At 33.3% G+C, this 23,032-nt stretch overlaps 1 protein-coding gene across 3 annotated transcripts; it reads left to right on the top strand.

Moving 5' to 3' along the window:
• Window positions 1–714: 714 nt before the first annotated feature.
• LOC120774099 (axin) lies at window positions 715–22,741 on the top strand. 3 transcript variants are annotated; one of them, XM_040103461.1, is made up of 11 exons: window positions 715–754; window positions 17,024–17,332; window positions 17,408–17,640; window positions 17,696–18,355; window positions 20,018–20,149; window positions 20,323–20,419; window positions 20,490–20,624; window positions 20,692–20,947; window positions 21,031–21,175; window positions 21,235–21,555; window positions 21,627–22,741. In XM_040103461.1, exons 2-11 carry the CDS (start codon window positions 17,240–17,242, stop codon window positions 21,751–21,753), a joined length of 2,199 nt encoding a protein of 732 aa, XP_039959395.1. In that variant the 5' UTR covers window positions 715–754; window positions 17,024–17,239; the 3' UTR covers window positions 21,754–22,741. The 3 variants fall into 3 exon arrangements, with proteins under 3 accessions (XP_039959395.1, XP_039959386.1, XP_039959403.1); XM_040103452.1 differs by lacking the exon at window positions 715–754 and having other exon boundaries at window positions 16,985–17,332; XM_040103469.1 differs by lacking the exons at window positions 715–754; window positions 20,018–20,149.
• Window positions 22,742–23,032: the final 291 nt, after the last annotated feature.

Raw genomic sequence — 23,032 nt, 5'->3', positions numbered from 1 at the left:
GAAATAAAAAAAAATGAAATTCAAATAGTTCCTTTCATTTTGTTTTTATTTGGTGGCACTTACTATGGGTCACACTGTATAAAAATAATATCTCTATATACCCATAGTTTTATATACAAATACATACATATGTATTTATATTGGAGTAAATGTATTGTCAACACACGGTACGTTCTCTACAATAGAAACAAAAAGCAACAATTGATTCTCTGTGAAACACCACCAATGTGCAACTTCGTGAAAATGGCGCTGCTAAAGTCGTAGCAAAAAGGCAAACTTTGCAATCAGAAAAGTATTTTCCAGTTTTATTGTTGTTTTCATATACACATATGTATGAGATTCTTTTTCATGTTTTTGGACGCATTCACTTTTCGTACATACGCATTGGGAATCTCCCATCAATTCGAGTTCAAATTATCCCCTTTTTCAATGGTAAAGATTCAGTTTGACTTTGTCGCTTTACTCAGTCTGGTTCGGCGCTACAATTTTATACAATCAAGTATTTTACAAACAAGAAACACTTAAATTAATAACGGCGCTATTGGATAGTTGGTTTGTCAACAAATTGCTACTTTGTACTTTTTTACTTTTGTATTGTCTCATCTAAATAATCTGAAAGTGGTGCAAAAGTTTTTGGGTATCTACGTAAGTTCAGTTGCAAGAAACTAGTTAAGTTTGTATACATATGTATGTTTTTAATTTCTACAAGTAATGACTCCGAAGCAACAGGTGCAACAGACTAATTGTAATACAGGTGAATAAAAAACATAAATATATTATTTATATTTATTTATATAACATTAAAAAATTCTTTTTAAGTTTATCGTACGGAAATCTAATGAATATTGTGGGCATTTGCGATTTATAATATATATGTATATAAAGTGTCTTAAAATCTTAAATTGTAATAAGACTAGTATAAAAGTGTAAAACACCTTCCAAAAATTTAAAATTGGTAGACTTTATAATTAAAATAAAGTAAATTTAATTAAACAAACCATTAAGAATTTTGTAGTAAGAGAGCAAGACATTTTTTTTATTTACGCAAGAAACAATAAGTCCCGCAGTGCTGCAGTAAAATGATTTCTGATTCTCTACGACCCGAGAAAAAAAAAAACAATTATATAAGCATAATCAACTCTCTCAGTTCTGTCAGTCATCATTTTGTAAATTCATCTTTTTGTTTTTTTACTGCCAATTATTTTTCTTCATAAACCGCGGGTAATATCGCAGACAAACCTGGTATATATTACATATGTATGTATATAGATATGTTTTAAATTTTTAAAGTGAGTTAGTGGATAGTTATCTCTAAGAAAATAAAATAGCGTATTTTACACTTAAAGGTGTTTTTTTGTGCCTAAAATAACTAAATTGGGCGAAAACTTGACCTAGGCCCCATATAACTAATATCAGGATTTTCGAAATTCCGGGTGACTTTACTCTATATAATTGGTTTTTTAGTATGTGACATGTTAATAGTATGTTGTATGGGGAAAATAGATAAAATCTGGTCGATACTACCCCAACTGCCATATACTACATATAATAGTTTTATATATTATATATAAAAAGTACGTGCCACGTTGTTTTTCCGCAATGGACTCTTAACCCATTACTTCCCAAGCATCGAAATCATTGGAATTTTTTGTGAAATTTGTAACTTGGGCTCTTAATACGTTAAGAAAGAAGAATATGAAATAAAAAAAAAATACCTTGATTGATGAATGAGCCCGTCATATAAATAGGACACTGGGGATATATGCTCAGAAAAAATTAAAGATAACGCTTATAAGAAAATCAATTTTATTAAAATTATCATCGTATTTAAGCTTATTTTGTATGATAAGGTATAAAACAATCACTGCAAAGTGTTTTATCGCATTTGACACAAAAAGTAAGAGGTTTTTTTTTACAACCTAGTCTTTGGCAACGCCTCTGTTTGTCCCTCTTCATCATGTAGTGACCTAAATTACAAAATTGACCAGTTTTAAAAATTCATATTAAAATAATGTAATACTTTTAATAGCGAGAAAATAATATTATAATAGGAAAATAATACATGAATATAAATTTCTACAGAAATAATTAAAGTAAACGGTCAGTTTTGAAAAAAAAAAAAAATTACTATGGTGTTCTATAAATAGGACAGTGGGAAGGAATGGGTTAAACTACTGAATTGATTTTAGGAAAATTTAGCACAAGGTGTCCAGTTCGAACCAACTTAGAAGATAGGATAGTTAAGACAATTCATAAATAAAGAATACAGTGAAAGCTCTCTTAAATAGACGCACAATAAGCGAACATCTCCATTAACTGGTCAGAAACGCTGCACAGTGGTCGGTGTTGTATGGAATCAGCGGCCAAAAATACGTCCACTGCATATATAAAAGTGAAACTTTTGCCAAAGCTTTTTAAAATCCCCCTTTCCCGTTTCCCACTCTGCCACCCCCCGAAGGTAAAAAATTTTAATTAATTATATTAAATTAAAAAATTTGATAAACGAAAAAAGGATTTTTTTTGAATATTATTCAACTAAATCAAAAACTGATTTTAATAAAATTGATTTACTTTTGCATGATAGTTTCTTTGACTGGTGATGAAAGGATCTATGCACTGGTGCATAGTGAATAACATCAGGAGCGTGAATTAAAATTTTACGAACTGACGAAGGAAGATAATACCAGAAATATTTTGAAGTTAATTCCTTTACAGGATCTAGCGCAAATCTAGTGCATTGAGGGTTTATTAAACTAATTCCTTTTGAAATTGAATTCAAACAGGACGGCAATAGCGGGCGGACGAAGGTCGGTTTGCAGTTTTCACATATTCCTATTGGTAATAGGTAATTAGAGGACTCATTCCCTTCATTAATTACATTTCTGACGCAATGTGGTCCAATAATTTTTTTTATCTCAACTTCAACATCAGATTCTGAGACAGTTTTTCCTTTGAAACCTTTTTAAAAGTTAATATTGTAGGTTGCTATATATATTTCTGGCCTAATAATGTATGTAAATAGGCATATTTATCAACGAAAATGTTTTTTTTTTATTTTTTTTTTGTCGATTGCTGTTTTGTTTCGGGCTCATACGCATAGATCCATGATTCGTCACCGGTGACGATCTTATAAACGTCTTTTGAAGCACCGCAATCGTATTTTTTCAGCATTTCGTCACACCAATCCACACGAGCCTTTTTTTGAGCGATTGTCAAATTGTGCGGGATCCAACGAGAAAAACCTTTTTTACGGCCGGGTGTTCATGCAATATCGAATGTATGCTGGTGGGAGAAATGCATAGGCAGGCATGCTATCTGAAAGTATGTTACATGACGGTCTTGCATTATCAGTTCACGTACAGCATCGATGTTTTCTGGCACAACGGCTGTTTTTGGACGACCTTCACGGAATTCGTCTTTGAGCGAGCGTCGGCCACGATTGAATTCGTTGTACCAGTTTTTCACAGTGCTATAGGATGGTGCTCCATAGCCATACAAAGATTTTAGTTCATCGATGCACTCTTGTCGTGATAATCCACGTCGAAAGTTGTGAAAAATGATCGCACGAGAATGTTCACGAGTTAATTCCGTTTTTTGGCCGAGATGAATTTTTTAATTCCCTGTAAATAAAACAATTCACGATTAAATGACAAAACGTTCTGAGTGATGTTATGCTAAAAAATGTCAAACTTTCCAATGGAAATGTCAGATTGCACCTGGCAACACTTAGTGTTGCCCTAGGCCAGAATATATATAGCAGCCCTCGTATCAAGTTTTTTGTTAACGAAGCTTCTAATAAGTAAATAATGAAGCTTTATTAAATTTGCTTCGGTGATATTTCATCACACATTTTCTAAACACCAAAATTCAAAAATATATAGACGTGAAAGTTTACACCGATATGATGTGCCTAAATAAAAGTACGTACAAAACAAACATTTGATAAAAGTGAGAAAATGATAAAATGAAAACCAATGCTCAAATATAATGAAAAAAAAACACATAAAAATAATAAAATATGCACGAATATACGTACACGTAAATTCAAAAAATTATAATAAATAACACACAAAAAATCACATGCCTGGTAGAATAACATGAATAACAAAGAAAGTTGCAAAAAGTTGCAGCAGAAATCAAAAGCATAGACTTAGAAAACATTAACTAATATCAACAAACTTGATTCATTTAAGGGCGAGACAGGGATCACAACTTTTTGTATACCTTAAATCGTTGTATAAGGAAAAACATACCACGCAAAAGGGCACTTATAAAACAATTGTTTTAAAATAATAAAACATTATATTATTACCTAAAAACTACTTTGTTATATAACATATACCTTTATTATCAATACTTATTTCGATTTATGAGGATTAAACACGATTTTATATCGCAATTTAATTTATTATAAGAGCTAATTTTTAAGCTATTTTCACTGCACAGTCAGTGTATTTCTATTGTCTCACTTCTCTTGCCTTTCGTAGCCCCTACGAATGGGATAGACCAAAAATGTATTTACCGTTAGTTTTATTGGTGTTTTAAGAAATATCCTTGATACAAACAGTGGTAAATTTCAAACTTTTATTTTTTTATTTTTGGCCTATGAAATCGACCAGTGTGCGCTATTAACCAGACATTGAGAAATTTATTTGTATGAATATATTCAAACTTAAATCTCAAGTACAATCCATTGGATTCTTATACCGACAAAAAAATCGTAAATAAAATTGTCACTGTATTGAATAGTTTATTACATGAATAATAGTATAAAATGTATACGACAGCAAGGCGTGGCCGAATCCCTTAGTGGTTCTATATATAAGTAGTATACTTATGTATATGTACATATGTATATAAAACTGCTTGGATTTCTATCCTCAGATTGACGTTTTTCATCATTAAGTATTTCGCTGGCTTTGATTCTTGTAAGTTGCAAGAGTATAAAATGTTCGACTGCACCCGAACCTTACTTGTTTTTATATTAAATTTTCTTATAATTTTTTCCACTGTGACACAGTGTGTCCTTGTTTCGACCCAAGCGTTCGCGAGTCTTTTTTTATAAGCTAGAAAACCAGATGAGTTATTCAATTATACATTATATAAATATGCGCACTTACGTATATTTTACTTTACGCACATACATAAGTACAAGTGCACGTGTGTACTCGTACATACATATACATACATACATATGTATATCTAATTAGTTCAACCACCATCAGATTACTTATTGTGCGCGAAGTTGTTTGTGCATTCATACTTTCAGTACATAAAACTACGTGCATTTAAGAAATATGAAGTCAGTTGCAAAGGCCGGCAAGAGATTTGCTCGTAAAGCGTAAATTTTTAAAAATAATAACAAAGAAATACGCAATTTCGATTGTATTTTGTTTTCATGGTTTTATTCTTACGAATACTTCTGTTATAGTATGCGCAAAGGATAAAATTTCACGGGCCCATTTCGCTAGCACTAATAAACATTATGTTATGAAATTATTTGAAAATAATATGAGCAGATGAGTAGGATATGAAATCCATAATATAAACTTGTATATGGAGTCATTCATTGTGTGTTTTGGCTTTGTTAAAGAATAATAATTATTCTTCGCACAGGTACGAATACATTATACCCATGTGCCGTATCATGCAATTAAGTAAATTTTTTTACTCAGCTGCCTACCTTATCAAAAAGTACAGTTTTTGTTAACTTAACTTAAATTATTCTGTTATTTTCCTGTAATATGGTACAAGAAATCGAAGTACGGTAGAAGATCATTGGTTATGTTTTTTTTTTGTGGGTGGCCGCGCCCCTTAATAAGTTCTTTTCTCACAAATATATATTTTCACTTAGAATAAAATAATATAATTGTTATTACTTTATAGTAGTCTAAAACTCAATAGTCAAAACTGAAGACCTCTTTCATATCTTTAATGAAATCAACTTAACATTAAGTGAATGAATTGGGCATTTAAGGTACTACTTCGCAGAAACAAATCTGACGAAATTTTGCATAAAGCATTAAAGATAATGCAGATCTTACATTGCTAGGATTATTGTATTAACATATCTAACAGAAGAATGAAGAGGTAATACTCAAGATTTAATTTAAATTAAATGATTAGAAAAGTGTCTCAATATAAAATTTGAACAAAATATTATTTTGTCAGACTTTAACGTGAAAAGCCGTTCTGTTGTAGGATAATGGCGAATTTTTGAACAAACAACACATTCGAAATGATACAGAATTTTTTTAGCCAAATGAGGACAATTTTTTCTTAGTTGGTTCATAAATGGACACCTGGAACAGTTATTAAGGGGCTATACCAGTGTGACGCATGAAAAATTAAGCGATTTTCGTGAATTTTTTTAAGAAAAAGTACGCGATTGAATATTTCGAACTTCTTTGACCATCATAAGGTATATTTTCAGCTATATTTTAAGATTTTTTTTACAAAAATGTTTAAAAATAACGGAGTTATGGGCTGTCTTCGGAGGAGCCAAAAAAAGTGCCCCAACTGCTGGCGTGATTTTGGCCGAATGAGTGGCTGAAACAAAAAAATGTGAAAAGTTTATTAAACTTAAAGATATTTCCTATACAATGACCCACGATCTTTGAAAACTATCAAAGTTTTTTTTAGGTAAAAAATTGTCGTTTTTTTTAATGCCAAATTGGCAATTTTCAACCAATCAGTATTCAAAAATACTTAGTTTTAATTTGAAGTCGATCGGTTAATTTTTCGTTGAGTTACGCCAGCAATTTAAACGCGTTTAAAGCTTCACTTATACATATGTATATGTATGAAAGTGTCACACTGGTATAGCCCCTTAACCGCATTGAAGAAGGTCTGCCGAGTCTACGTAATCAGAACGAATCCGGATTTTTATTCGACCGAGAACTATCAACTCGACAGCATTCCTCAAAATTACTTCAGTAATTTTTTTTTGTGACTTCAACAAAAAGATAAAAGCGGTCGTAAATGTAATCATTAACCATTAGTCCAGCAACAATTTTAAGGGTCAGACAACAATTTTTAAAGCTCAATTTGAATGAAAAAAGGTTTTATTTTTAGTTGAATTTAAGAACAAAATATGGAACATCAAAGGCTCAATCATAACTTTTATATCAATTGCGAAACCTGGCTAATCTATAGGATATTAGATCTACCATATACATGCATACGTATATACATATATGTATACGCTATTTTATAAAATGTAATCCATAAATTAAACAGGTACATATATCATTTAGCAGATGCAGACCAGTGGGATAATGCTCAATAATCCAATCAAATAAATGAATGGTTTTCATTGGTTTATGAGTTGTTTGAGAATGGGGACAACTAGATTGGATCTCTAGTTACTTGACTGTTGCATACATGTATTTCGAAACACATATTATATCAGTGGTCTGATTAATGGCGGACTTATGGTCGTCGCAATGGTCCGCTTCCAATTTGAGTTTAGTGTATTCAGTCCACTTGTACGAACGCGTTTTAATGATGCTAAATTGTTTGGACTAATGAGTGGAAAGAAAAATAACTCCAGATACACCACAAAAACCGTTAAGCACGGAGGTGGTAGAGTGACGTTCGCAATTAGAAACTCAATATATTTTTTTTAAAGAACTATTAAAAAAATCTTGAATAGTTCTTTTAAAAAAATTTTTTTTAAGGGGGTATTCTGGTCTAGAAGCATGAATTTCAGGTAATTTTTAAAGTGTCGTAAAAAAGGCAATTAATAGTTTTACTATCCATTTATTTATTAGTTATTTGTTAATTTTAGAAGAGTACAGAAAAAAATTAAAAACTAAAAAAAGGAAAAAATTTCAAAAATTTTGAGCTGACGAAGTGGGTGGTCTCTAAAAATGTCCACGTGACCATACCCATGATTTCAAGCCTCCTAGTTATCTGAAATCAAAAAAAAAATTATTAATAATCTAGAATAATGTCGCAATGACCGGAACTACGGAAAAGTGGGAAAAATTTTTTTTCACAAAATGGCGACTGCCTGAAAAAAAAGTTTTTTTGGATCAATTTCTCTGACTATTTCGAATTTTTTTTAAATAATAAAAATATAAATTTGGGGATGGGGCTACTTCCAACCATAGACAAGCCTATAAAGAAGACTATAAAAATTTCAAGTAAATCGGTCCAGTAGAACCTGAGAAATCGTGGGTATCGTTCCGAAAAAGTCAGTTTTGAGAAAAACGCGTTTAAAGTTTCGCGTAATGTCTTTTGTTCGATTAGTTCCGGGCGAACCAGTTTGGATGCCGGGTCAGAAAAATGCCTATATCTCCGAAAATAATTTTAATTTTGAAAAATCCTTGTACACATATTCTTGAATAGTTAAACTTTGAAAATATAAAAAAAAATCGATTTTTTTTTAATTTCTAGACCAGAATACCCCCCGTTATACACAACGTATTCCTCAACTCAGAAATTCATTTTTTTTCTTTTTATGTTAGTAATAAAAACGTGGTATTATTACATACTCCAAGTGTACTATTTCTCTGTCCATGACTGTATATAACTCCATATAAGTATATCTCGATTAATTTTAGGTGATACATACAACCGGTAGGTGAACAAAACATTTGTACTCTGTAGCAACATGTTGCTAGAGCATAAAAATGTGTCAATATTTTAATCGTGCAAGAATATTTTTATTGTGGTAATATTGATAAAGGATGCGTTCAAGCTACGTAATAACTACAGCAGTACAGCAACTGTGTTGCATATTTGCTGAAACTCTTCTGATGTGCAGACAAAAATTTAGATTGATGAGTTTTGCATAAATTGCGCACAAAAAGTGACGGTAGAAGGTGGCGCTGTTGCTGGTGTTGCCAAAAATTCGCTCAGAACGTGATACTTTGACAAATTTGAAATACTGCTTGATTGACATCTTGAACGCACCCAAAATATAAAGCTTCAGAAGGCAGCAATTTTCCCCACATGTGTTGAGAAGGAATAATGTTAACATAAACATCTGATTTCTGCTGGCTACCTTCACATTTTTCGAAGGAGTCATGGTCAAAGGTTTTAAAGCTGCCAGAATTCGTATAACCAATTCACGTAGAACTTTTACTTTGCTTTGCGTCAGACATTTATTTCGACAGCAAAGTTTGGTGTACGCTTTTCACATAAAAAGTTTTCGATGCGAAGCCAAGCAAAATGTTAGCTTTAAACATTTTATTAGAGAGAACACTGAAAGTAAAGCTTTCATTGCGGCATACTCTTTGTTTTCTGCGCTTCGTTGTTGCAGTATGAACTGTCACGCAAAGGGAGGAAAGTTGTATGTGAATGGGCCTTCATAGTTAAAAGAAGCTAGTTTTTTGGTTATCACGTGGTTCCATTTCATCAATGAGACGAGGGCAAATTTACAGAGTCAGACGAAAATTTTGCGTCTCGTAACTTTCTTATCCGAAATCCAAATTTTCATAATTTTACTCTTTGTCTAAAAAAAGCAATAAATGATTATAATTTTGCTAGTTGAAAGGGTTAGAAAGCAACAATGAAATTATCTGCTTATATTGGGAACAACAGAGTCTGACTTGTAGCTACATACTTACGTACATTAGTATAATTATGCTTCTTTAAGCTTGTCGTCATTTATTTCTTATTTCCATTCTATTTGTCTCCTGTTGACATAAAAGACAAATCATTTTAACTTTATTTCCCTCCCCTCTTATCGGCTTGCCATTATGAGCATGAGCTTACCAACCCCTCTAACGTCTGAAAATTGTCATTAACATTTGGTAGTTCATAGTCTTCGCACATAAGAGATAGTGGTAAAAGCGACGCCATATATAAGGTCCTTTTACATATACTTCAAGTGCCTGGCAGAAACAAGGGTGAGTCCGGAGTATACATAAATGTGGCATATGTAGACATATACATTGTATATATGTACATACGTATATAAGGGAGAATATAGTTCGGTTAATGTCGCTGTCGCGATGCCTATTTCTTTATGACTATGGCGGTTTGATGTGTTTTTGGTTTTCCCCCTTTGTGTGCACTGCTTCGGGCTCTGTTGGGAATTTTGATTTTCTTCGTTCTTTTTTTGTATTGCAAACACGTTAGCCCAAGAGTGCTTGTAAATACATAAGTAAAAGGAATATCTTTCAAAATTTCGTGCAACTGTTGATTGTCCTCCTTTAACTGTTTTGTCCGGAATACTTTATTGGTCGATCTCAACAACCAATCACAATCACTTTCAAAATGGCCGTAGTTCAATTCGATGCATTTCTTTTATACAGTAATTTTTTGTGATTTAAATCATCTTAAAGATATCGCTGAACGTCTTTACTACTGATTTTTGACTGCGTATATTATCTTGTAGTTAATGGGTTGAAGTAATTGAAATTAATAAAAACAATAAAACCGTTAATTGATATTATTAATCATTATTAAACACAAACTTGCAATAATGACAAATCTAAATTTGCCCATTCCTTTTGGAGATTTATAATATAGCGTTGAAATAAACATATTACTATTACAATAAAGCATTTAATTATTTCGCGCACTGTATTACAATGACAAAAATGTTTTTGCCAAATCAGATGTGCTGCGCTTAAGAAAAAGCCTTTGTAGTCACAGAAACCCATTCCAACTTTCTAACACCGAGTAAACCAAAGTTTCATTGGCAAATAAATGGCTTTTAAATAGTGTTTATTGAAGATTCATAAGTAAATGAGATGAAGCAATTTGAACCACAAACTCTCCATTTCGTTGTTACCGACAGTTATCAAGAATCCATTTTAAATGATTTTAACGGAAGCAACCTTTAAATATTACATATAAACACCATATTTGTGCGCAGTAGATTACTGAAATGGAGTAGTGGATTTCATTGATTCTTAATGTTTGAAACTCTTCCCACGGTCCCTTCATTTTATTTTGATGTTTCTAAATTGTAGCTTGTCTCGTCCAGTTTCTGGATTTTACTCCACGAACTTAACAAAGTTTTCACATTTCTATTGATTTATACATAATAACTGATTAAAAAAGTTTGAAAATATAAGTATATTAGTTCTTTTTACCCATTTTTCATTTTCTATTAATATTTTTCCTAAATAAATTCATGAATATTTAACTACAACTCTAGTCCAGCGGTTCCCAGCCAGTTGTTCGCAGAAGGGAAGATATGGCCCGCGAATGATTTAAAATTTTTAAATATCGGGACATTCACTAAGAAATTTCTTTTTTTTTAATGCAATTTATTTATTTTATTCACATCAGTTTCAAAAGACCTTCCAGGCCGTGGTGCATCCTCAAGATCGAAATTGCCGACTGATGAAAATCATTAAACTTAAAATATGCTGAAAATGCTGTTTCCGATCTTTGGTCACCAAACAAAATATATTCCAAAAAATTTAAGATTTTTTTTTACAAATAAGCCTTACTATATCAATTGTAACGTATGTATACAAATATACAAAAATGAATCAATAAAGTTTAAATACACCTAGTTGGATTAATCTACGACACGTTTATTTGTTTTAAAATGAATATATTTTGTGTGTGTTTTTATATCTATTTCTACATCCTTTGAACATTAAATACAGCATATCAAAATATTTTTTGTTTTACACAGATAAAAAAATGTATACTAAAGCTTAAAATTCGCCTAATTCATATCAAAAAAGTTTACATACACTAATGATTATTTACATAAATCAAAAGTAATTACAATATTTTAGAGGTATTTTTTATTTTTATTTTTTGCCTTTATTTTGTTGCAATTATTGTCCCCAGACGTCGACGCATGCTCCCCTCTCGATTTCTAGTATTATTTCCAGATATTTTGACCCACTATGTCAATAAGGCAGCTTTAAGGCACTATTACTTATGATGAAATCGATGCTTTCGAATATGGTTCCATATATGTATGTATGTTGAATAGGATTAATGCCTGGTGATTGCTGGGGCGTATGGAGTTATTTGCAATTGTATAACAACCATTCACATTCAAGATAAGACCCAAATTACGCACACTTGGACGTACATTATTTTTTTAAATTTTTCATTAATTAATTCCAAGTGTACAGCTCCAGAAGCACCCATACACCTTCAAACCATTATATTATATCCACCGTGTTTTACTGTTGGCAATACATTTTTTCTTTGAAGTTCTTCATAGATATTTCTCCACACTTTTCGTATCCCATCCGAGCCAATTATATTCAATTTTGATTCGTCGCTGAACACAATATTTTCCCAAAACGAATACGGTGCGTTTATGTAAATGTTGTTTAGCAAACGCCAATCTCTTCTTCTTATTAAGGTAGATTTAAAAAAATTGATAAGCACATGTATCTGAACATTTTGACAAGATAATTTTTTAATTTTGAAAATAATATTCGAAAGCATGGAATTTCATCGAAATAAGTCAGACATGCCTTATCGACATACATAGTTGGGCAAAATATCCGGAAATAATACTAGAAATCGAGTGGGGAGCATGCGTCGACGTCTAGGGACAATAATTGCAACAAAATGTCGGCCAAAAACCGCTAAAACTTTTGTAATTACTTTTGAATAATATAAATAATCTTTAGTGTATGTAAACTTTTTTGATAACAATAAGGCGGATTTTTTTGTTTTGCAATATCTGTTTTTATACTCTCGCAACAATGTTGCTAACGAGAGTATTATAGTTTTGTTCACATAACGGTTGTTTGTAAGTCCTAAAACTAAAAGAGTCAGATATAGGGTTATATATACCAAAGTGATCAGGGCGACGAGTAGAGTCGAAATCCGGATGTCTGTCTGTCCGTCCGTCTGTCCGTCCGTCCGTGCAAAGCTGTAACTTGAGTAAAAATTGAGATATCATGATGAAACTTGGTACACGTATTCCTTGGCTCCATAAGAAGGTTAAGTTCGAAGATGGGCAAAATCGGCCCACTGCCACGCCCACAAAATGGCGGAAACCGAAAACATATAAACTGTCATAACTAAGCCATAAATAAAGATATTAAAGTGAAATTTGGCACAAAGGATCGCATTAGGAGGGGCATATTTGGACGCAATTGTTTTGGAAAAGTGGGCGTGGCCCCGCCCCTACTAAGTTTTTGTACATATCTCGAAACTACTATAGCTATGTCAACCAAAGTCTACAGAGTCGTTTCTTCAGGTATTTCTATATACAGTTCAAAAATGGAAGAAATCGGATAATAACCACGCCCACCTCCCATACAAAGGTTATGTTCAAAATCACTAAAAGTGCGTTAACCGACTAACAAAAAACGTCAGAAACACTAAATTTTACGGAAGAAGTGGCAGAAGGAAGCTGCACCCAGCCTTTTTTTAAAAATTGAAAATGGGCGTGGCGCCGCCACTTATGGACCAAGAACCATATCTCAGGAGCTACTAGACCGATTTCAATGAAATTCAGTATATAATATTTTCTTAACACCCTGATGACATGTACGAAATATGGGTGAAATCGGTTCTAACCACGCCTTCTTCCAATATAAAGCTATTTTGAATTCCATCTGATGCCTTCTCTGTATAATACGAGTATAAACATTAGGAACCAATGATGATAGCGGAATAAAACTTTACAAAAATACGGTATTTGAAAAATATGTAAATGACGTATAATGAAATCTCGATTATCACTTTACCATGCGAGAGTATAAAATGTTCGGTGGCACCCGAACTTAGCCCTTCCTTACTTGTTATTTATTGAATCTGCTTTTTCTTTTGAAAGCCTAAAAATAAATTATAAAATCTTAAATCCATTTAAAAACTAGACAAGCTCAAACAAGTGATTGAGCTGTTTTGGTGATAGACGTAATTTTTACTGCCGGACACATTTTTGGTCTTAGCGAAAACGTAACATGCTTACACTTTTGTTCATTTTCATTTATACGCCAGTTGGCTAGCCATTCTTCGACAGACCTTAAGTGCTTGGCTAATATTCTTGATGCTATTATGTGGCATTTGTTACGGCTCACTACAGCTGTGTCATCCGCAAAAGTTGATGTTAATAGATTATTAGCTGTTGGAAGATCTGCAGTATATATGATGTATAGAGTTGGGCCTAAAACACTGCCCTGTGGTACACCAGCCCTTATCTGTCGTACATCAGCTGGACAGCTAAAAGTTGTTCTTAAGTTGAAATACTTTTTCTAGTGATTTGCAAGACAATTAGCCTTTTCATCGTCGATTGGCGGATTTTAAGCTTTAGTATTATTTTTTTTTATCTGTTTAAACCAAAAAATATTTTGATATGCTGTATTTAATGTTAAATATACATCTTTTGAAAGACTTAGATATAAAAAAACACAAAATATATTAATTTTAAGTCAAATAAACGTGTCGTCGTTGCTTTTACATATTTGACGACGAATAATACTCTACCGTATTGATGGTTCTCCGGCAATGTTGTGATCGTCCCTCCAGCGATGTTAGTAAAACAGAAAAGTTTTAATGCAAAAACAACGTACTGCATCATACATCGCCAAGCATTAGCTCCTAAGACTCTCGGATGCCTTAATGAAAGTTGTAAGTGTTATCAAAAGCAGTTCCTTAAAGTATACGTTTTTTTTTAAATTATGCACTGAAATAAATTTTGAACATGAGGCACTTCTCTTTCACATGGATTTTCGAAGGCTGGGGAAAAGTAATTTGTTGCGAGGATTATATGAACTGAGATAGTTTACAAAAAAATTAATGATTTATTGTAACAGTTTACTAATCCAGCATATCAGATGATTTTGGCTCATCTCTGGATATTTTGACACTCTTAAGTAAATTAAATATGCGACCGCAAATAATTAGAAAACGACCCAAAAAAATAATACTTTTTGAAGATAAATTTCTTGCTTTTAGTAGCGAACTTCAGTTGTGGTGGAAGAAAAACAATTATTCTATGTTTGTTAGCAAAACAAAGACACAAGAACACATAAAAACTCATTTACAAATATTGATTGAAGAAAGAAATTTTTACTTACCAGAGAATGCCGAAGCTAAAGTTGATCAAAAACTGATTCGTAGCCTCTAGCACGGACGCGTATTTTTACTGAAGAAATACAGCAAGAACTCATTGAATTACAAAATGACAGAAACTGCAAGGATGCTTTTGAATCGAATTCACTTCAGTCGTTTTCGCAAATTCTTATACTAACTTCGAGAAATCACTAGTGCCTTGCTCTGGGGTAGCGCCGTTTATTAACCTGCCTATAAGCACGTCTGGTGGAAATATACCGCTAGGCAGTGCTTGCAATAAAGTGGTAGCGTGTACGGTCCTTCAACATCAACCAGCTCCAGTGGCTCTATTAGTTCAACTGATACTCTTCCACGTAGCTCTACACTACTGAAGAACTCATTGATTTGCGTTTTGGTGTAAAAACGCAAATTCTTATGCGAATGGATAATTAAAACCCAACTCATGAAGAATATGCAAGCAAGCTCAGAAATGATATTAATGCATAATTATAGAAGTTTATCCTAAAAATATATTTTTCTTTCTGTATAATTTACTACTGGCTTCTTAATTAAAGTTTCAGATTACTTATTACAATTTGTTTTTAACTAACTAACTAACTGACTGACCCTGACCAAGGTAAAGTTGGGAACCCCTGCTCTAGTTGGCAGAATTCTGCCGAGTTGACAGCATTCGACCGGATAAAAAATCCGGGTCCCTTCCGGTTACATATGCTTAACTGTCGTGGAAACGGACCGTGCTCTAGTCAAACTCATTGGCAGAGAATTGAAAACCGTTAAAGTTTGATAATACTTCAACCGACATTTTTTTGACAGGTTGGGTAAAAAAACTTAAACCAATATGCGGCTGCGCATTGCATTTAACGGGAAAACGTTTTGCAAGTTTTTTCTAGTCACTTTTTTGTGTTGAGTTTTGATTGTAACGTTGCCATGAACTATAATCTATGTTCCGAAAAGATAATTTGTCGAATAAAAAAAATTTACCAAACAAGAACTTTCCTTTGATCGGTCAATTTGTACCGCAGCTATATGCTATATTGATTCGATCTGAACAAATTTCTTCGGATATTTTAGTGTAATTATACAATGAACAAGGTATAGATACTTTCAAAGACCTTTTTTGTTTTATTGACATTTTTATAATTTTAATATTACTAACAATGGGATATCTGAACATTTAAAATTTGTGCAATATTTCTTTCAGATGCATTTAACAGAATTTATGTTAACTATTTCAATATATTTGCAATATTTAATTCATTTAAAATTGCTTTGTATTAAAAATATAAAGTGTTCTTTAGCTTTATCTAATCAGTGGCGGATTCAGAGAGGAAATTAGGGGAAAAATGGCGGCAGAACTGAAAGTTGACGAAGAAAAACCAAGAATTTGCGGGCGACTAGCAAAGCGCGAAAGCTTTTACTTGAGAACTAAGGGTCTCAGTGTACATTCCTCTCTTACAATCGGCGAAGATTTGAAGACGCGCTTTTCTAGAGAAGTATTGAATGGATTTCAATTAATTTGCTGCTTCCAGAATAAGTATCTGCTTTGAAAAACAAAGAAATGGAAAATCTTATTGACTGCTTGAAGGAATGACTACAGTATTGTACATTGCAATAAAGTATGTCACCCGCACTTCTACGATTTATAATGTGTTTTTTCAATTTAGTAGGATTTGATATTAGAATGTCGATTTGAAATTTTTCCACCATGATATTAAACTGTATAAAGATTGCTATATTTAACATAATAATCTTCATGTTTCAAGTGAAAGAAACCTGATATTAAATTCGTTCGTTGATTTTGGGACTTATGATAAAAAACAGGATACAATTTCTTGTTGGTATATGGGTAATAAAAAATTGCATTTTAATATTTTCAATGTGTTGTAGTGATGTTGTTACCAACCTGCAAATTATACAAAAAAAAATGTGTATAGTATGAAATTGATAAAAATATTTACTAACGCATATAGGCTAACAAATGGCTTATAAGAAATCCATTAAATATGAAATTTGTTCGTAATTTCTCATTAAATTCAATATTTGTGCTTTTCTTTTTCAGCCCCTGCCATATTGCCTTCCATAAATAAATTAGCACGCAAAATTATTAATAACTTCCAAGTTCATTATATTCTAAATATAGCGGACAGTTCGTATAGATAAAAATATATGTATATTCATTAACGCTGTAAGTGTGAAAAAAGTATTGGAAACTTTGTGAGGCGGTAGTTTGCTAGCCAAACTTAAAGGTAGATAGAAAAATAGAAAACAAAGTGGCATGAGCCAGCCATCAGGATTCCGAAAATATGATGATAATGAGTGTAGTGGGCCTAGACCACCAGTACCCGGAGAAGAAAGTCGAGTTAAAAAGGTAAGTTTCATTAAAAGCTGATAAAATCTAAAAAATCGTATAGGAAATAATTTCTTAATTATATTTCAACTTCAGATGACCGAAGGGGTGGCTGACAGTACCCGAAATTCACCACCTTCTTATTTGAATTGGGCTCGAACGCTTAATCATCTTCTTGAGGACCGTGATGGAGTGGACCTTTTCAAAAAATACGTTGAAGACGAAGCACCTGGTTATAATGATCATTTAAATTTTTATTTTGCCTGTGAAGGTCTAAAGCAGCAAACTGACCCCGAAAAAATTAAACAAATTATAGGAGCGATATATCGGTAATGTAACATTTTAATTTTACGTAAGTGTTCGCTAACATTTCGTATTGAAAAGGTTTTTACGAAAAAGTCAACTATCAATACCTGAAGACTTGCGACGAATAATAAAAGCAGGTCTTAAAAATGAAGTCCCACTCAATTCTAACATATACGATTCAATGCAGCAATATGTGGAGGTCACCATACGTGACAACATTTATCCTAGCTTCCTTTGTTCAGAAATGTACATTTTGTATATTCAGCAAATGTCCGTTTCACATGAACGATTTGGGATTGGGGCCGCTGGTTCCGGCAGCGGAAGTAGTAGTGGTGCCAGTTGTGGTAGTAGTGGAGCAGGAATTGCTGGATCGACAGGAGCTTGCGCGTTGCCCACTAGTTCTGGGAAAGTGCCTTGCTCTTCGGTAGCGCCATTTATTAACCTGCCTATGAGCACCTCTAGTGGAAATATACAGCTTGGCGGTGCTTGCAGTGCAAGTGGTAGCGTGTACGGTCCTTCAACATCAGCTAGCTCCAGTGGCTCTATTAGTGCTACTGATACTCTTCCACGTAGCTCTACACTACCTACACTGCATGAAGATTCGGAATTATCTCTTTGTGACGATTTCGAGAAGCTGCGAGTTGAAGGTGGTCGTAAATCAGCCGATATGCCTATACGTCTAACCCACGACTTACTACTAGCAACTCAGAAGAGAAGACTGGAAATACGGCCTCCGGGGTAATTTTATAAACTTTTATTTGTTGATTAATTTTACAGAAAATACATAATATTCACTTTTTATTATGAATATGCACTTTATAATAGCAGACACGAAATTTTTACATCTTCATTATTTATTAGTATGACTTTGTCCGAATAATGAAACCGACGCATACAACTCTCTAGATTTTGATTGACTTTTAAACTGATCCACATAAAGAGAATTATATTTAAATTAAATGTTTAGCAAAAATACTTTACTTGATGATATACATGATTTGTCCGGAAAGTAATAGGACTGTTTTTTTCCGCCGCGACTGCTCTTCGGAGCGTGTGCGCACCGACTGAATTCGGTAGAAGGCGTTCCTAGCTAACGAACGAGCACCTGGAGAGTCAGGACAAACATTTTCGCGCGACGTGTTTCTGTGAGCGGTACAAGCCGAAAAGTTAGCGTTCGTTAGAGCAGAGGTACGCGATTAAATGTTGTGTGATATGTTAAAGCAGGCTTACTCAGATAGTGCTTTAACAAGAAGTGTTGTGTTTCGGTGGCATTAGGCCTTTTTGGAGGGCCGGGAAGACGTCGCTGGGAGACCTGCGACTCGTGTGCGCAAAGTTTTGACCTCAGACCGTCGGTTAAGTATTCGTTTATTTGTCCAGATGTTAAATTTATCAAAATCTGTGGTTCATGGCATTGTGACGGAGCACTTGAACATGCGCAAGGTCTGGGCGAAGATGGTCCCAAAAGTGCTAACTGACGACCAGAAATCGCCGCTAGTGGAAGTGTGAAAAGAAAATTTGAACATGTATCAAAGTGACCCCCAATATTTGAATAACGTAATCACAGGTGATGAGTCATGGATCTTTGAGTATGATCCCAAGACAAAGAGCCAATCTTCCGAGTGGCACACACCGACGTCTCCTCGCCAAAAAACATGCACCTCGACTCTCAAGGCTATTCCGGAGAATGCTTTCCTGACCCCTTCAATGCTTGGAAATCCCGCTGGCAGCGCTGCATCGACGCAGAAAGTGCCTATTTTTAAAGTTTTTTAAGAATTGTAACGATTGGTTCAATACATTTTTTAAATCGACTCAGTCCAATTACTTTCCGGACAAACCCTGTAGATTATATACATAATTATTATTGCATGGTTGTTTATATCTGAATATAAATGTTAAAAATCCTTTTATTAATTAAAGCAACTTCCTCTGTGCAAAATAATATTTTTTAAGGAAACGCAATATATCATCCAATATTTAGTTAAAAAGATAATTCTTTAATTAATGAATGTAACGTAACATAAAGGTAAAATCGCATGGAAAGAATACAATGTATTATAGAACATTAAAATAATTTAATTTAATTTATTTTTTTTTTATCCTGACCAATAAATGCTAATAACATTTTTAAATTTTATATTTATTTTCATTTGTATTCATCATGATTTATAACCCACAAATGTTACATCACACAACCAACCAACCAACCAATCATTGAATCATACAACCAATCACTCCATTCGGCATGCCTCCTTTTGTTCTACGACTGTACCCATGATGCTGTATCTGTTTACATATTATGGTTTAATAATTTTATTGCATTTATACTATATATGATTTGTACATGATGTAAATGGAAACAATGCATGGATATCTTTTATACCAACCTTTGCATGCGAATAGTGCTCATGGTTATGTGTATCCTGCGGCCGCGAATACTTCTTATGTTCCGAATTCGCGTGTGGATTCGGAAAGAGCGAGCGTAAGTTCCGGTGGTCGAACTGATTCCGATACAATGTCTCTATCTAGTTCTATGTAAGTATACATATATCCTAAGTGTGGAAAATTACTGTTTCATATTTTGTTAAATACGTACATAGTATGCAAATAACATGTATTAGATGTCTGACTTTATGATTTGTCAGAGTGAAGAGAGTTGTCGTAATATACAATTATGTATACAAAAAGATATATTTTCTACATTTCAGGGATGGTCGACCTTATATTCAAAGGAGACATAGTTCAAATGAAAGCAAAGCGATACGTCAAAGTGCTTTGGCCAACAAAGAGACTAACACGTTTCAAGTAAATAATACATGAATTACTTTAACGTCAGAATATATGCTACATAAGTATTTATTTTGATATTACATAGGTTATACCCCGAACACAACGCCTCCATTCGAACGAACATCGTCCTTTAAAAGAAGCTGACCTGATTGCATTACTCATTCCGAAATTGGAAGAAGTGAAACGAAAGCAAGATATTGAGGATAGAGCTAGATTTGATGTATATATAAACAATAAATATCGCGGTATTAAACAATATTTATACATTACTCTCGTACTCTTTCCAGCGTTTCACAGACGATTCAATGCCGACAAATGAAAGGCTTGCCAGCGATCGCGCTTTTGCAGACGCGATCCGTGAAAAGTTTGCGTTAGAGGAGGACAATGACCAAGATATACTCGATCAGCATGTATCAAGAGTATGGAAGGATCAAACACCTCACCGTTCGCCTGGTACCATGTCACCATGCCCTCCTCTTCCGACGCGACGTCGCACCATAACCCACGATTCAGGAATGCTTAGTGACGGAGCTATGAGTATAGGTAGTTATAAGTCGTATGCACACTATTTACAAAAAAAGGATAAATGCCTTCTTAACACAAAAATATTGATTTTTTTTTATTAGGGGGACATTCTATGAAACACTCCAAATCTATGCCGGATCACAGTTCCTCCTCCAGGAAGCTAACAAATAAGTGGCCTTCCGTCAATACAGATAGTGGAATCAGTCTGTTCTCAGCCGATACTCTTATGAAGTACAAAGACACCAGGTAAAATAAGAATATAACAAAAATATTTGGTTAATAACCCATTTTTAATTTGAATAAAGTTCGCGATCTGGTTCAAGTACGGCCTCTAAATCGGAAGAGGCAAAAAGAAGACTGGAAGATGAGACTCGAAGGTCTCGTCGCTATACTCAACAACATATACAGCCATCGCAGCAACCACCATCATTCAGCAGCAGTAGCAGTGGCAGCAGCAGTTTACATCACCAGCCGCAACCACCACCTCTACCCGCAAAACCACTAGAGACTACGACTGTCGTATTCTCATTCTGTGACGAAGAATATCCTTACAGAACGAAAATTCCCGGTTCGCAACCCACCCTGAAGCAATTTAAAGACTACTTGCCGAAAAAGGGCAATTTTAGGTGAGAAAAATTGCACACTTTAATTACGCAAACATATATTAATCTGAAAGACTCTTTGAACTGCATTTTAGGTTCTTTTTCAAAACACATTGCGAAGATCCGGAAAGTCCAGTGATTCAGGAAGAGATCGTGAATGACAGTGATATTTTGCCGCTATTTGAAGGCAAAGTGATGGGTCTAGTGAAGCCATCCGATTAGGTTTAGGCTAGTATCTTAGCGACTCACAATAATAAAACAGCGAGATTAAAAAATAACTGCAACGAAACAAGAATAGCAGCAATTAGTAACTCCTAAGGAAAAGTTATTGGGGTAGCAAAAGCGTAAATGAAGGTTGACAAAGCAAATGTTACATTAAAAAATGTATTTAGTACTTAGAAATAATTGAGAAAATCACACAAAAATCGAGTTTTGTAAAAACAATATTTTTAGATTTTTATAAAAACATAACAGTAGATATTTCGATTTATGTATTTTTTATAAAACGCTATAAGGATATATATTTTATTCTCGCCTTGTTTTAATTTTGCGTAATACATTGTTTATAGATTTTCTTTAAGAAAGCTAAAAAAAGTTGATTGAAATGTGTTTTTATGGACTGCCTGCAATATATATTGTTTACATATAAGGCGCTGCCTGTTTTTAGCAGCACTAAATATTGTTCTCGATCACGAAAATCAAAAGTATTTTATAAGAGTTTTTAGTAGATTTTGCTTTCTTAAATTTTATATAGACTAAAACTATTTCATAACGCAATTTTTTATAGAATCTTAATTTGTTACACTCATATTGATTCAAAAATATGAAAGTACACTTGTGTGTGTGATCATCACATATAATTGAACTTTGCTTATAACCACAAACAAGCCTACACATGCTCATATTCACACATCCATTTCCAAAAGTTTGACGATCTATACACTTTTGGAACGCTAATTAGCATAATAGGTTATCTTTGTGTGACCATAAATAAATTATTAAGTGTACATTATTTAAAATAAGATACATATTCATTCTTCTATAAATTGAGTAATGGATAGACTTTACAACTGACTTACAATTAAAAATCGAAGAATAACGATATTTTTTTAAGTAACGGTAAAAAAATGTCGAGTGTCATCGAAAACTTTGTTTGAAAAAAAATAATACAAATAAATAAATAAAAATAAAGAAATATAATTTATCATAACTGGGAACTGAGTTCAAATTAATATGCGTATCTAATGTGTATGTGGGCAAATTGTGCCCATTTTTATCAACATATGACCCGACAATTACAAAGCTTTTCTGTAAAACCTGACAGTCGAGCATTGATAAGGCACAAATGTGTATTATTTGAAAGTGTTGGATCCACTGAAATCGAGTTTTAGAGATACAGTGGTGGACAAAACATTTGCAACCATACTGACTTTTGATAAAGTATTCCTTTATTTATATATATTTATACAAAAAATCATAAAAAGTGGAACAATAATTAATT

This window comes from Bactrocera tryoni, chromosome 1 (assembly GCF_016617805.1).
Source record: "Bactrocera tryoni isolate S06 chromosome 1, CSIRO_BtryS06_freeze2, whole genome shotgun sequence".
Lineage (NCBI taxonomy): Eukaryota > Metazoa > Arthropoda > Insecta > Diptera > Tephritidae > Bactrocera > Bactrocera tryoni.
This window is presented reverse-complemented; position numbering and strand designations above follow the sequence as displayed.

Bases quoted from the DNA above. Each gene is read 5' to 3' on its own strand.
- LOC120774099 (XM_040103461.1), top strand. From the start codon at position 17,240: ATGAGCCAGCCATCAGGATTCCGAAAATATGATGATAATGAGTGTAGT. The intron at 20,420-20,489 runs GTAAATAATACA...GATATTACATAG, and splicing joins AAGAGACTAACACGTTTCAA to GTTATACCCCGAACACAACG. The intron at 21,556-21,626 runs GTGAGAAAAATT...ACTGCATTTTAG, and splicing joins CCGAAAAAGGGCAATTTTAG to GTTCTTTTTCAAAACACATT.